Genomic DNA, 15,837 nt, shown 5'->3' with positions numbered 1-15,837 from the left:
AGCTTTAATTTTCGACTTTCATAATTTATTATCTAAATGTTAATAAATATATATTTTTTATAAAAATAAATAAATCTAATATTCACTTTATGAAAATACTAAAAAGATGAGCTTCATTTATTTAAAACATAAAGATAAAAATTATTTAAAAACTAAAAAATAAGTGTCATTCGACATAATTTGACCAAAGATAAATACAACTTAATATATATATATATATATATATATATATATATACATTTTCTTGAACTAAATTATTAAAAATTAACTTATAGATATTTAAACAAATACTTAATTTGTTGACTACTTCCAATTCACAGTCAATTCATAATTGATTAGAACTTCAAAAAGTATATGTTCTTGATTTCATTAACTGATGGATCGAATAAGTAAATACAATTCCAGAATTTATTAATGACTTCACAGTTTTGATTTTTCACGTTTGGATAAATTTCATAACATGCTATTTACCATGAACAAAAACCATTAACGAAACCATGCAGTAGCAGTAGCAACTCATCTTCCAACGTCAACTAAGATTTCATTATCATAACTTACAGCAAACCCACCAACTAAACATAAATGAGAGAATTCAGCCCCAATGGGTGAAAAATACTAAACACAAAATTGAGAGAGCATGTTACATTCTCACATAAAGGGAGATAAATTCCTATTCCTATGATTAAGATTTGAGATTATCCCTGGCTTTTGAACAACAAAATTGTAGCAATTAAGTTAGGTTCCACACAAACTAGAGGCACCCAAAAATGGGGGAAAAGGTAAAAAGTAAACAAGAAAGCAAAGATATTTAAGGTACATATTACGTATGAGAGATGGTGTGGCCCTGCAGCCATGTCTACTTGTGCGCCTTCAACCCACAAGACCCTACATGGATGGAAAACTGAGCCATAAAAAAGAACAAAGCAAGATCTAAGAAGAATCAAATTACTGTGTGTCTAAGGTCGTTATCGACGTCCTCTTCTACCGTTCCCTCGTTTTCCTCTCCCTTGGCCACGAAATGCTGGTTTCTGGGGCTTCAGCCCCAGGGATTGTACTCCTCTCTTCTTCCGGTGTGGGACTTCTTTATCTTCCTCATCTTCCTTGTACTTAGCTTTGCTTCTCGACGTGAAAGTGATTTCCCGTGATCCTCCTGGACCCTGCTTAACTCCATTTGGAACACGAGATGATTGCTGTTCATTTTTAAGAGCTGCAACTCTGTCTCCCATAGGAAGTGACTCCTCCCCTGCAAGTGATTTTCTGCTCCAGAATGCTTCTGCGTGCTGCTCATTCTTAATTTCATACATTCTGCATTTTATGGAAAAAGGCATATCAGCAATTAAGAATAAAAAGATACATAAGAAAAATAAGTACATATTTCATACACATGTAGCTTATCTTATAAAATATCAGATAAAGAAACGTTGTTCATTACAAAAGGAAAAAAAAAATCATTGAAATGCTCCACATATCGTATCAGATCACCACCCCATTTATATCCCACAAAGGAAAAGAAACCATACAAAATAATTAGTAACAGATTCTCACCTGGGGACCCGAGATTTGTCTTTCCCTCCGTTTGCAGGTTCGTCATGTGATGATGTTGATGCATCAGAATCACTTAGACTTTGATCATCATCTGACATGACAGGTTCAAAATGTTCCTTTAACAGGGATGTTTGCTTCTTAGAACCCATGGGATGTAAAGCCAGATATTCTTGTGAAGTATCCTTAATCTCAAAATCCTGAAACCACATAAGAAACTGTAAGAAAGAGAATCGTCTGGAATAAAGAAATAAGAGTCATAAGTCATAACAAACAATTACATGCATGGATCCTCCAAATTTCCCATTATATGCATTAAAATATTCTCTAGTTATAGAATAGAAGGGCTGTGGAGAGAGGAAAAAATCATTGGAAAGACTAACACAACTGCCATATTTCATAGTACAGTACCTCATCTGTAAATATTGCTTTAAATCGATCATCTTGAAGATCTTGCATGCTAAGACCTTTCTTTTTCTTGGATGCCTTTTTAGTTTCATCGTCATCCTCATCTTTCTTCTCATTTTCAGCTTCTTCACTATCTAGGAGGCGAGCAGCCAGGGCCCGATTAACTTTGGGTAACTTTTTCCTGACCTGCAAGGAGAATGATCGAGGCATACGGCAATGAATTATACATCATCAAATCATCCTACCTACGTAAAGTATGAACAGAAAAAGTAAAATGATCACTGACAAAATCAGTTTTACCGTGATTCGTGAGGCACGCTCAGCTTCCATCTTTTCTCGCTTCTGTTGTTCAATATAAGCTTCATATTCAAAAGGATCAGCCAGCGCTTTAGCCTACAAAATAATTTATGCATCATGTAACAGGACAAAAAATAATCCAGGGAAAGTAAAAACTAAGCTGAGGATCTGATATTCTCCAAAACAGCACATGTAAAACACAAAATAAAGGGGAAAATGAAGAAAGATAAAGTCTTTTTGCATGCAAAAAAAGCTAACTTCCTTGAAATTGCCCTGACTAAAGTACAAATCACAAATACTGCCCTATCCAAAATCAAATCTAATGGCCAAGGGACACCCTTGAAAATGTGAGAATCTGACTTCAACCAAAAAACACCATGGACATAAACCATACAGCGACCATTATGCTTCTTTTTTCTACCAAAAGCGCTGCAACAAGCCAAAATGGTCTTTGAAACACAACAGATTATTCCAAGGGAAATTTAGCCAATTTACAATGTCAAATTAAATATGGCTTACAGGAATAAATTTACACATAAGAAATGCAAGAAAAGGATCTCCATCATGAAGCTTTGCAAGTTCTTAGATTTTTGGACAAATAAGATGCCATTAAGGTAACATGTTACATTAAGCTAATATATTACATGGTTTTCCTTTACCAATTTAACAAAATAAAAATTTCATAAATAACTGAACATTCAGTTAGTCTCTTGGAAAAAACAAAGATATCAGCATTTCAATAAATCGAGAAATACATGTAAATAAGAAATTACACCAAATACCCACCTTTTTGTACAATGGATGATTAATAAAGAAACCATGCATGTAAGCTCTAATATATTACATGGTTTTTCTTTACCAACTTAACAAAATAAAAAGTTTCGTAAAAAAACTGAAAACACAGTTAGGCTCTTGGAAAAAACAAAGATATCAGAAGTTCAACAACTCGAGAAATACATGTCAATAAGAAAATACACCAAAGACAACCCACCTTTTTGTATAATGCATGATTGATAAAGAATCCATGCATGTAAGCTCTAAGTACATTGGTGCCAATAAGGTTGGTCAAATTTAATCTCTCAAGCTCCTCCTTTGTCAAAAATTTGTAATGATCATAAATAGTTGTTTGTCCACCCATGTCTAGCTCCTCCTGTAAAAATAACTGTAATGTCACAACAAAGATAACTAGATTAAAATCCAATCATTAAAACAATTACATACAGTGAAATTTTCCAGGGAAGAACACCACTTAGGTGCAGGTCCAAGTGAAGGTATGAAGTAAGATGGTATTTGACTACAGTCCAAGGCCAGCAAAATCAAACCACTGCCAGGAAATGTACACACGTCATTTATTGTTCCTGTTGTTGGCTCAATGCTGGTCAAGCCTTCTCCCTGGAAAAAGATTAATCTATCAACAACCCAGACTGATTAAAAATACAATCTAAATACAGTGATTGTCTAAATGTTTAGGAACAACAGATACAGAGCTCATCAAAACACAAGATGTATGCATATACAATTTAGTTTATATATTGCTAAAACCTTATCAACAGAAAACAAAATTATAGGGACGATAACAAAAATATTTGCTAAAGATATGACCATTAACCAACTACTTTGGATTTGAACTCTGCAACTCTGTGCACATGTACGTACAGTCTTAACAAAAACAAACACTAAACACAACAATTTTATGAATAAAATCAAGCATGACCAAGGTGCACAAATTAATTACGAGAAAAACAGTTGAACTATTAATCGGAAATATGAAAGAGCCACAAGTCCAATACCGTTTGAGGATCCCATATCCTAACAACATGTTTATCACTGGTAATCAACATTGGTTGTTCATAGTTAAGAGTACGATGCCATTTAATATCCAATATTGAACTGCCATACCTGTAGAACAATTTTTAACCTACCATTAATTAAAGATATAACTATTTTCAAAACAGACAAACTTCTCAAATGGAAATGTCAACTTACATATGATCCTGTATCCGTAGAGGATGCGATGAGCGCAGATCATAAATGAGAACCTGCATACATGATATTAAATGTATAAAATATCCATGTTAAAAGGGGAGGACAAACATGGAGGCTTTGTTTAGAAAGCAAATATTGTGTTCTCGCAAAGAGATTGTTTTCTCTTAAAAAACATTTGCCTAATGAAAAGAATTTTGAAAAAAATACATGAAACTAATTCATCCTCCTCGCAGTCACAAGAAGTATGTCCTGTTTCCATTTTGTGTACTTTTTTGAATTAACTATGTTCTCCGAGAGGTAATAACTTATCTTCTGACTCAATGAATTCTGCACATATCTTAGGACTTTGAAGACTTTCTCCCTATAGAATCGAACCGCATTTTGAGCTCAGTCATAAACCTCCTATCACAGATATCAAACCATTCTTTGGACTTCCAATTAACAGGTTAAGCTTTTGAGACTTAGTCAAATTTCAGCAAAAGGTAAAGTGCAAACTTAGATCGTCATCATCTCAAACTCAACAGGCCGTCACATATTACAAGGTAGCTTTGAGAGTAACACTCTTACTTTTGGAGTTTATACTATATCCATAATTCATCACATTTTTTTGGAGGGCATGTTCTTCAACAGAATGGTGGATTTTTCTTCTTTTTCCTATTTATTTGCATTATGTCTACTCTATGTTACTCAAGAGTGTATGGAGTAAAATTTATGTAGAACTCCTTACCAGATAAATAAAACCATTCATCGAACTCCACTTAATAGCTTCAACTTTTTGGATAATTATCCCTTAAACATTGCCCAATTTATTAAATAAGTTTTTTCTTGTTTAAGACGTATACATCCATATATGCAAACTACAACCCTGAGATGAAGACAACCTTTCCTTAAATTCTATGACCATGCCTATTTCAATTCAATCACAAAGAAGCTGATGTAAAAAAAATTCTGCCAAGATCCTGATAATGACAAAAGTCACAACCAATGATTTAAGTAACACCATACCTTTCCTGCACTACTTCCAACAGCCATTAAGAAACCACCATCTTCATCAAACTCCAATGCAGTGACCTCCTACAAATATGGAAAGGTTAAGAAGATCTCAATTACACAAAGAAATATACAAAGAAATTTATACCCTCAATTTTGTAACTTATGAGTAAATAAAAACACAGTAAGTTACATATGAGATTTTAATGCTTGATGCTAGCTTTATAACAACAGCTTCAGCACATCAAATATAAAAAATATTGATACATTCTCACAGTATTCTCATGCCTAGAAAGACTATTGTGAGAGTGTAGAATTGCTACCTGGTCAGCATCACCACTAGGTCCAACAGCACCGATTCTTCCAACAGAAGATCTCACTCGCATGTCAAAGCATTCCACAGCACCATCTTCGCCACCGCAGGCAACTAATCCATGAATCTTGCTAAAATTTTGACAATTTATGTTCCAGTGTTTTAATACAAATAGCAAGGTATGTATACAAAATGTACAAAGCTTTAATAATTGGAGAAAATAAAGCACAGCAAACCAGCATTCAAGTTACCTTCGACACACTACATTCAATGCAGGGGACTGTGTGCTAAGTGAGGAGAGAAATCGGCCCTGAAAAAATAAAAAAGAGAAGTTTTCCATTTAAAGTATTCCTTTTTTTTTCGAAGCTCAACCAATAGAAAAACAAAGGTATCTCCGTGCAACTATAGATGTCTCCAAAACAGAAAGCTGTAAGATAAATACCTGCTCTAGGTTTATTCTGTACAAATCTGGGGATGATGCAGCACAAAGCAAGTCACAAGACCAGCAATCATAAGTAATATCTCTCCCCATCCTACCAAATGACAACAATAAACATCAATTCTACAGCACAAACCACACTTTAAACTCTAAGAGGAATCAATACACAAAAAGCCCAGAGAAGAAACCTTGGAATCCGCACGCTGTAGTGCTTTCCATATTTCGCATGCAGGTAAACAGAACGATCGGCACATAAAAATGCAAGTTTTGAATAGTCGTCTGTCAGAACCTACACCAGCAAAAGCACATTTACCTCAACCAACCAATCTCTCACAAAAAGATTGATCACAATTTTCACCACAAAGAAAAGGTTAATATAAACATGAACAAAATGGAACAGCAATTAATGGATTACAATTTACAAGACAGAAAATATTGATGAATGTCAATTCAGATTAAACCTAACTTTCTATTTCAATTGAAGGCAAGTTTCCTCAGCCAATCAATCCCCATGTAAAAGGTTGCTTACAATTTACAAGTGGAGAGACATAATAAAAGAACTAAATATAATAAAATGAGCATAAAAATTACTGGAATACAACAAACCTAACTTTTTGTACTTCAATGAAGCTATGCAGTAAGAGTTTGTTACCTCAACCAATAACGTACCCATAACTAAAATGAAGCACAACTATCAGAAGTCAAATATAAACCAAACTTCTTTGTCTAATTCAAGCTAACAGTTTCAGTTTCAATGTAAGAGATTGAATACAATTTCCAAACATAAAAAATATTATCAAAATTAATTAAATATAAATAAAGCTATGTGCTTAAAAAACCTAGAGGAACATATAAACCTAAATTTGAGAATTCATTTCAAATGAAATTAGCTTAGCTGTTTATCAGTACCTGAAAATCAACAATCTCAGAATCCAGGTGGCGTTCGAACTTCAACCCTAGCTCTCTCACCTCGTACACCTTAACTTGCGGCGGATAGATACCTGAAGCCACTATGTACTCACCGTCGGGAGTGGCCTTAATTTTGGTGGCCGCCGTGGTGAAGCGCAAATCCTCAAGCAGTTGCAGGTTCTGCGTGTAACCTAAGAGGCAGAGAAGAAAAAAAATGAATGAAAGAACCAATGAATGAATAGATGGATGAGAAAGGTTACATAGAAGGAGAGAGTTACTTTTAACGTTGCGATGAGAGTTCTGCTTCTTAGAAGGGAGCCAGGAAGCCAGGGAAGGTTGTTGCGACGCAATTGTGTACATCTTAACACCGTTAATCGACGTCGACTTCATGCCGCCGTCACGAGTCGCCATTGTTGGTTACTGTGTCTGTGATTGCTAGCTTTGGAATTCGGTTGAATTGAAGAGTGTGAAGGATGGTCCAAGGATGGAAGGCGAAGAGCGAAGAAGGAGGTCCCAACGGCGTCCTAGCACACACAGGTTGCAAAGAAAGAGTGAGGGTTTTAAGGCTAAGTTGGGGGAGAAGACAGTCTCCTTTTATTTTATTTTTTTTTTCTTTTTTCTTTTTTTTTCTTCTTTGTTTTTTCTTCCTCCTACAGAAAAATATAGTTTAGTGTACCAAAAATTATTTTAAGATAGATTTTTTTTATTTCAATTAATCAACATTTTTTTAATAACTTCCTCTTTTCTAATTTTCTTTTGACTTGTGTTTGTATTCTTTTCTATTCATTTTTAAATAATGTTTTTTTTTAACAAAAATTGCTTCCATGATTATTCAAAGAAATTATTACTTCCATTTTCAAATTTATCAACAAAAAAGAAAGTGGAAATATTATTTTTCTATGATTTCCATTCATTTATCTCATTATTGTATGTTTAACTCATTTAATTGTCATTTACTTTCTTTCTAATTTAAACAAAAAATTAAGCACATCTAATTTACTATATTTAAAATTTAATCTTACAATAGTTTTAATATAAATTTTTATCATTTTTATATAATAATAACGTGTCGCGGCTTTATGTATGTATTTTTTCAATATGCGTAATATTATATTAATAGGTGGTAATAATGTAATATATAATGTAAAATAAAATTATATTTATTAAAGATTAAATGAAATATATAAGAAAAGATCAGAAAATAACGAATGATAAATAAAGTAAAAGAGAAGAGCAAAGATAGACGATTTTTAAAAAAAATATATAAAAATAATGATCAATTTAAAAAAAATTAATAAATAATTATATTTTAAAAAGTAAAATTGGTATTTAAAATGTGGACACGAAATAGAGAATCTTCTCTTTATATATTGTTATACATAATGCACAAAATATATATATATAGCACATAAAATTTAATTTACAGATATGATTTTTTATAATAAAGTTTATTACATAATTAAAAGTATCATTGCTAAATAATATTAAATATAAATATAACATATAGACAAAAAAATTATATATAAAGTAACTTTTATTTAGTTAATAGAATATACAATTAATTTAAAATGCCATTAATATGTATTTTTATTTTTTATTATAATATTTTAAACTTTTATCAACTAACTTATATATTTTTTTAATTTTATTTCAAAATAAAGAAATAAATTTTATAAAATTAAAAAGTAATATTTAAATTAGTTTATTAAATCATATATAAAACTTACAACGTATAAATATCAAAATTATTTTCATATCACAAAATAAGAACTTTAAAATATGATATTTCAACTGTTTTATTATATTCTTTTATCATTTCTACATAATATAATGCATATATATATATATATATATATATATATATATATATATATATGTATATGTATATGTATATATACTTAAAAACAAATATAATATATATATACTTAAAAAAATATAATTTAATTTATAGATATGATAATTTTTACTAAAATTGATTATATAATTAAACTTATCAATGTTTAATAAAATTATATATAAATAATATATATATATATATATATGATTTAAAATGGCATTAATATGTGTTTTTATTTTAATTATAATATTTTTTTTATCAATTAACTTATATAATTTTTTAATATTATTTTATATGATAAATAAATTTTATGAAATTATAAATTTTAATTTAATATATTAAATAATATATACTACTTATAACATACAAATATCAAAATTATTTTCACATAATAAAACAAGAACGCTTAATTATTTTATGGAAAAGTCCAAATAATTTGTTGTGTACTTAATATATGTTAATCACTTGTAAAATATTCAATATTTATTTGTAATTAGTATCTAGAAATAATTTAAAAAAATAATAGATACTTGTTACTGTTTAATACAAATTATTTGGGGGATTTTATTTTAAGGAAACATGTTTTAGACAAAAATATATTTAATATATATATATATATAGCAAAAATAAAATAAAATAAAAAGTATATTATAATTTTCTTGCAAGAAAAAACTACTCTCGGTTAATGAGCGTGGATATTTTACCTTTTTATCATATCAATTTTTTAATCCGAGAAAATAAATGAGGAAATACTTTTAAATAAGATATGAAAAAATCTTACATTTACTGAAAGTCTATTTTAAACATGTTTTTATCGAAAACAATATCAATAGAAATATGTAGATGATAAAATATTCAGGAAAAGAATTTAAAACATTAAGTATAAAATGTTTTCTAAAATATAATTTATATAAATAATGTTGTAGTCATTATTTAAAGTAATTATTAATATTAATATTTTATTCATAATTTTTATTAATAACTTTGAATATAAAAATTCATTTTTTTCATATAAATTAAAACTTAAAGGTTTTTCCTACAAAATAATAAAACAAAAACGTACAAATTTATTATTAAAAGCAAATTACGATAATTTAAATGTGTTCAACAAATATACCGGAGGCCGAAAAGGTTTCTTCATGTTGTTTCAGTGACGTCTTAGAGTTCAAATTTTTTACAAGTGGGTTATATGGTGTTATTTTTGTTGGACAATAAAAATATACTATATTAATATTTTAAATATTTTTTAATATATTTTTAAAACGTTAAAATTAGTAATAATTTATGTATTACGAAAGTACGGTAAAACAAATAATCCAAAAAATAATAAACGAAAATCCAAATTCGATGTTGTATTACTCTTTCTTAATATAGCTTGTTACTTGAGGAAACCTTTGTTATGATCACTGTGTCCTTTTCCATAAATATTCGGATGTAATGCTTGCTTGAGGCTAAAGGACCTTATCCTACATCTCTAACACGTAAATTCTGGAATTATTAAATTTGAATGTTTTCTTGATCTATCTGCCATAACGCTTCTGGTGTAATTTCACCAATTTGGTCCAATTGCATTTTGCAAGATCGTAAACCCTAATTTTCAAGGTAGGACAACTATCCAATATTAGTACAACTTGAAAACAGTTCTTAAGATTCCAATCATTCTACACAAAAAGTCATGCTCGAAAATGACTTGGCCTTTACTTCAGCCATATTCATTTCATTGTAATCACCTTCATTCTAAATCATTTTTTTTTCTTACACGTTATAAAACCAACTTCTGATCAGTGAAATGTGTTCTGTTTAATGTGAAAGCAATTTGCATCAAGTAACTCAGATATTTCAAGAATTTGATCCTCTTTTCTACTAATTATCTTCTCAAATCCAAACTTTTCTAATTTTGTATGTTATTCTTCAAGCTTGTCTTGTCTTTAGCAATAATGGTTCTGAGTAAACTCTTGGTCTTATGCTTCACCCAGTGACTTCAGATTATAAATTAAGAATCAGGTAGGAATCGTTTCAAAATTTCCAGTTACATTCATTCTCATTGTAAATAGTTTATAATTCTAAGCATAATCCTGAACATTCACAGATTATGCAGTTTGTTAAATAATAATGCTTCGTTATAGGATTGTTATTGGTCCTCTCTTCACAAATCCTTTTTTTTCTTTTCCATTAGATGCATCACTCTTTTATTTGATGCTTATCTTCCTCCTTTCCATAAAAATAATACTAATAAATAGTATATGCTTTCAATCTGATTAAAGTTATTCCTTTCGTAATTTTCCTGCAGAATCAATTGTGAAGTTCTTGAATGGCATTTAGCGATCAAGATTCACCGAGGGTTGAGTGACATGATACTTTCCTCCTCTCTACCAATGTCCTGACAAAAATTATTTTCAGAAGGTTGAAGAAGAAAAATATGTATAAATTATCATTGACCTTGAATTTTAACCAATATGAAACTGTTAAATGTAATACATCACTTTTTTTCTACTTTGTTAAGATGTTTTGTGTAACTCCTCTTCTTATCTAAATTCATCCAATTTTTTTCCATTAATACAATACAAATTTATTAATTAGAGTTGTCAATTTAGTCCCTTCCACAAGGTTAGTTTTTGACGAGTTCAGATTCTCTATTGATTTTTTAGTGATGTCCTCTGTTGAGCATTAAAAATACATTGTATTGGTATTTTAAATATCTTTTTAATATATTTTAAAATGTCAAAATATTAATGTATTATGAAAACACAGTAGAAGAACAACACAAAAAAATTCAGCAGAGAATCCAAATTCGCTCTTGACCCACATGATTAGGGTCAAAAAAACCCACAATGTAAAAAAGTCCCTTATTGAAAAAGTTTATATGGCCAAAAAGTTTACAAAATACATGTGGGTTTGGGTTAGTCCATGGGTTTTCTTTTTAAACATGAAAAAATATATTAATAAACTTTCCATTTAGGTCGATTTGTCTCGACTTTCAGTCTAAATAGGCTTGTCTCGACTTTCAGGCTAAATAGGCCTGTCTCGACTTTCAGTCAAATCGACCAAAACCAACCTTCATCCGGGGTCGGTTCATCTCAACCTTCGACCCAGACCAACCCACCTCGAACTTATGCTCATATCAACCCGAGTTCCTTCAACCTCACTAGGGTCAGTCCTCTCGACCTTCAGCCTGGGCCAACCGTCTTGACCTTTGGCCTAGGTCGATCCATCTTGACCATCGACCCAATTCAGTTTGTCTCAACCTACGACCAAGGATGGGGCCGAATTTGGATTGGGGCAAACTCGACCGAATTTGACCAAATTTCAGTCGGGACAGACTCAATCGAATTCAACCAAATTTCAATTGGAGTCGACTCGGCCAAATTTCGAATATTGGTCAACTCTATCAAATTTAGACAATTTTTGGTCGATGTCGAATGGGCTGAATTTGGCCAAATTTCTTTTGGGATCAGCTCGACCAGATTTGGCTAAATTTCGGCGAGGGCTGACTCAACCAAATTAAAGTCTTTTAGTAGGCTAAACTCTCCTTAGTCCTAAAAAAGACTTACTTAAGGTTGGGCTATGACTAACCTATGGATGACAACAAGTCAGATCATAATGGATGATGTTTACCCGCAACAAAAAAAATTCACTTGTTACCTACCTAATTATCTATCAGATACCCATTTAAAACATACTTGCAGGTATCCATGGATACCCGTGGATATTTAAAAAAAATATTTTATAAATTTTTATAATAAAATATAGTTAAAACTACAAAAAAAATATAAAATAAATTTAATTTAAAATTTAATTTTAATTTAATTTAATTTAATAAAATATAAATTAAATTTTAGTTAAATTTAACTTAATAAAATAAAAACAAATTTTAATTTTAATTTTTTTTAATAAATACCAATTTTTCTTCACAAATTTTATCCATATATCCGCAAATACATAATCTTATCATCTCTAGACCGACCTATGAATCATGAATCAAGTTGACATTTGTATACATCATTAATCATCGATAAGAATAAATTTTAAATTTTGGACAATCCTATATTTCATATCGATGAAATTAATGATCAATCACTTTAAAATTGATGGGTTTGAAAAGTTATAACAATGATAAAATATAATTTCAAACTACACAAGAAACTTATATCACTCTTGATATAAAATCTTTTATATAAATATTTTTCTTCGTCAACTTTTTCATTTCTATTCTAAAGTAAAACTTAAATTTCCATTTCAAACCAACAAATATGCATGTGATTATCTGATATTGCATCACCAAACACAATTTATTAAGAAAACTGTGATTCCCTTGGAAACAGGATTGTAGAATCTATTTATTATACTATTGGAATAACATATCTATGGTATTCCCATTCCAAGGGAAAAGAATAAAGAATGCGTGCAGGATTATATTGTTAAAGAAGATAATTTAAACATATTTGAAACTGTTCTATATACAATAATTGATAAGGTGACACGTAATTCAATACACATGGAAATATCAATAAAAAATAACAGCCAAAATTAATCAAATTAATAAAAAAAGGAGACTTTGATATAATTATGCGAAACATATTAAAATAAATGGTTAAATATGTTTTTTTTCCTTAACTTTCAGAAAAAATTGGATTTAGTTTCTCTTCGAAACTTGGACTTAATTTAGTCCTCCAACTTTAGAAATGTTTCGATTCAATCCTTTTAACCAAATTTTTTAAAGTTTATTTAACTTTTTAAACATGTTTCATAAGAGTATTTGAGTTGTTTACCCCGCTTGACACATTTCCGCTTCAATATTAGCTAAGAAATTGTCTTGAAATACGTTTGAAACGTCAAATAAATTTAACAAAATTTTGTTAAAATGATTAAATTCAAACATTTATAAAGTTGGAGGACTAAATTAGATCAATGTTTCCGAGAATGACTAATTCCAATTTTCAGTGAAAGTTAAGGGATCAAAAACATATTTAACCCTGACAAAAATATTTTAGCAACATAAGATTCACATAAGTAATTTTATAACTCAGTAGGTTAAATTGAGGCATTTAAGAGAAAAGAAATAAGGTGAATTGTTTTGAAAGAGGGTACGAGGCATAAAAGTCAAAAATGGAATGAAAAAAAAGAAGAAAAACAAAGAAAAGGAAACTCAAAATGAGAGGTGCATGTTTGAGTGTTGGGAAGAGAAAGCAAAAGGTGAAAGATTAGTTGTGATGGAGTCTATGCCCTACAACACTTTTTATTTTTCCATTGCTGTCAAAAGGATGTTAAAAAAGAAATGCTTTTTTTTTTATTTTCTCTTTTCTTTATCTTTTTCTACTCTTCAATCATAGTGCAATTGATTGCAAAATCATTTTTCCTATTCTGCTTCTTCATGTGTGTTGGTGCCCATGTTAATTGCTTTGGACTTTGCACCCTCTTCTTGGCTTTATCACCACTACCAAAAAGGATTTATTTATCTATAATTTATGAAATAGAAAATTAAATATCATAATAAATATTTGTATAGATTTTTTTTTAGTTTTATGAATTAAGTTCAAACAAATTTCCTACAAAATCTTCCGATTTTTTTTCTTTAAAATTAATGGTTGTACAAATTCATCAGACTATTACCAGTGAAAACTTAACTATTTCTTTTAAAAAAATTTACACACACTTTATATTCACTATTTTATCTTTTCATTTTTTTCATTTTTTTACAAATACAAAAATTAACTTTTCAAATAACAAAAATAACTTTAAAAGTAGATTGTCAACTTGGGTAAATGATGTCAAAAATATATATTAATTTTATAATATAAAAATAAAAAAAATTATAAGAAAAATACATGATGTTTTTCAACTGTTAAATAATTAATGGAAAAAGTTATTTTTTTTGTCTAACATGGAATAAAATTTTTTAAAAAAAATTCTACACTAGCCATAAATTTTCAAACACTTATTTATGTAAATATAAAGGTTGATTAAACTAACACATACAAAAATTAGATATAAGTATGTTTGAAGAAGCTTTTCTATAAAATAAAATATTTGTAGAATAAAAGAGTAACTCTAATAAAAATTTTCATATTTTTCAAATTTTTTAAAAGGAATTTACAAGAAAATATTTTATTTTATCATTCTTTTCTAAGAGTTTTAATTAGTAGGTAATTCTTTCGTGAGCTACAAAACTATAAAATTTGCAAGTATTTTTTACAAAATTTTTTGTAACAAGTGTTTTATACAAAATATTTTGCAAACAAATTGGTAGTAATTTCTTACAAATTTTTTCATAATAAAATTTGTAGGTATTTTCTAAAAAAATTAAAACAAAATTGACAAAAAGTGTGTTAATTTAAAACAAAATTCACAAAAAAATATGTGTTATTTAGTAATAATAACAAAATAAAATGTAAGCATTTTCTCAAGTTAAAAAAACACCGTAAGTCAAAAATACCTTTTAGATAAATTAATTTACAAAACGATTTTATTATTTTTAATTTTTTCAGGTTATGTATAAACTAGTTTTATTTAATAAAAAATATTTTTATTTTCTCTTTTAAAAGTATTAATTAATGAAAATTCTTATCCAACATATCTCATACAATACTAAATTCTCATTTGTAAGAACTAACTTAAACAAGTAAGGTTTTACTCTAAAAACAACATAACTTCAAGGTAGATTATTAGTTTGTCTTAAAATTAAGTCAAACACAATTTTATGATGTTAAAATCAATTCGAATAACTTGTATTTTTCATATATAAAATGTAATACTATACTTGAATCATCATTCCAAACACATATATAATTACTCATGGCAAAGAATATTTATGTTCTAATAAGAAAAGAGTTATATGATTATGATTTAGGAAAGACTGAATTAAGTTTTAAATAAATTATAAATTTAATATTTTTAATTGAGTTGTTATTAAAAAATTAATTTGCTGAATATTTAAAATATTTATTTTAAGTTGTTTGTTATTTTATTGTCCGCAGATGTAGTTATTATTTTTGTCTTTATGTCTTCAACTTTTTAATCAACTTGTGCTTTTTATTATTTAATTTATTTCAATTCATTGATCAAATCACAAATCACACACATTTAAAAACGGGAAGTACCAAGTTGAGTTGGAGGAAA

The 15,837-nt window shown here is 28.9% G+C and overlaps 1 protein-coding gene across 1 annotated transcript; it reads right to left on the bottom strand.

The window, feature by feature from the left end:
* Positions 1-521: 521 nt before the first annotated feature.
* Positions 522-7,452, bottom strand: EDA7 (embryo sac development arrest 7). Its single transcript, XM_028068962.2, has 15 exons — positions 7,163-7,452; positions 6,885-7,075; positions 6,164-6,264; positions 5,979-6,069; positions 5,788-5,846; positions 5,547-5,667; positions 5,239-5,307; positions 4,234-4,286; positions 4,038-4,146; positions 3,469-3,639; positions 3,239-3,397; positions 2,251-2,343; positions 1,954-2,136; positions 1,546-1,742; positions 522-1,305 (listed from the first exon to the last, which is right to left on the bottom strand). The coding sequence occupies exons 1-15, from the start codon at positions 7,293-7,295 to the stop codon at positions 966-968; spliced, it is 2,070 nt and encodes a 689-aa protein (XP_027924763.1). The 5' UTR covers positions 7,296-7,452; the 3' UTR covers positions 522-965.
* Positions 7,453-15,837: the final 8,385 nt, after the last annotated feature.

Source organism: Vigna unguiculata, chromosome 4 (assembly GCF_037176805.1).
Source record: "Vigna unguiculata cultivar grain cowpea cultivar isolate G323 ecotype 2 chromosome 4, ASM3717680v1, whole genome shotgun sequence".
Taxonomy (NCBI): domain Eukaryota; kingdom Viridiplantae; phylum Streptophyta; class Magnoliopsida; order Fabales; family Fabaceae; genus Vigna; species Vigna unguiculata.
Note: the sequence above shows the minus strand (reverse complement) of the source record. Positions and strands in the feature narration are given on the sequence as shown.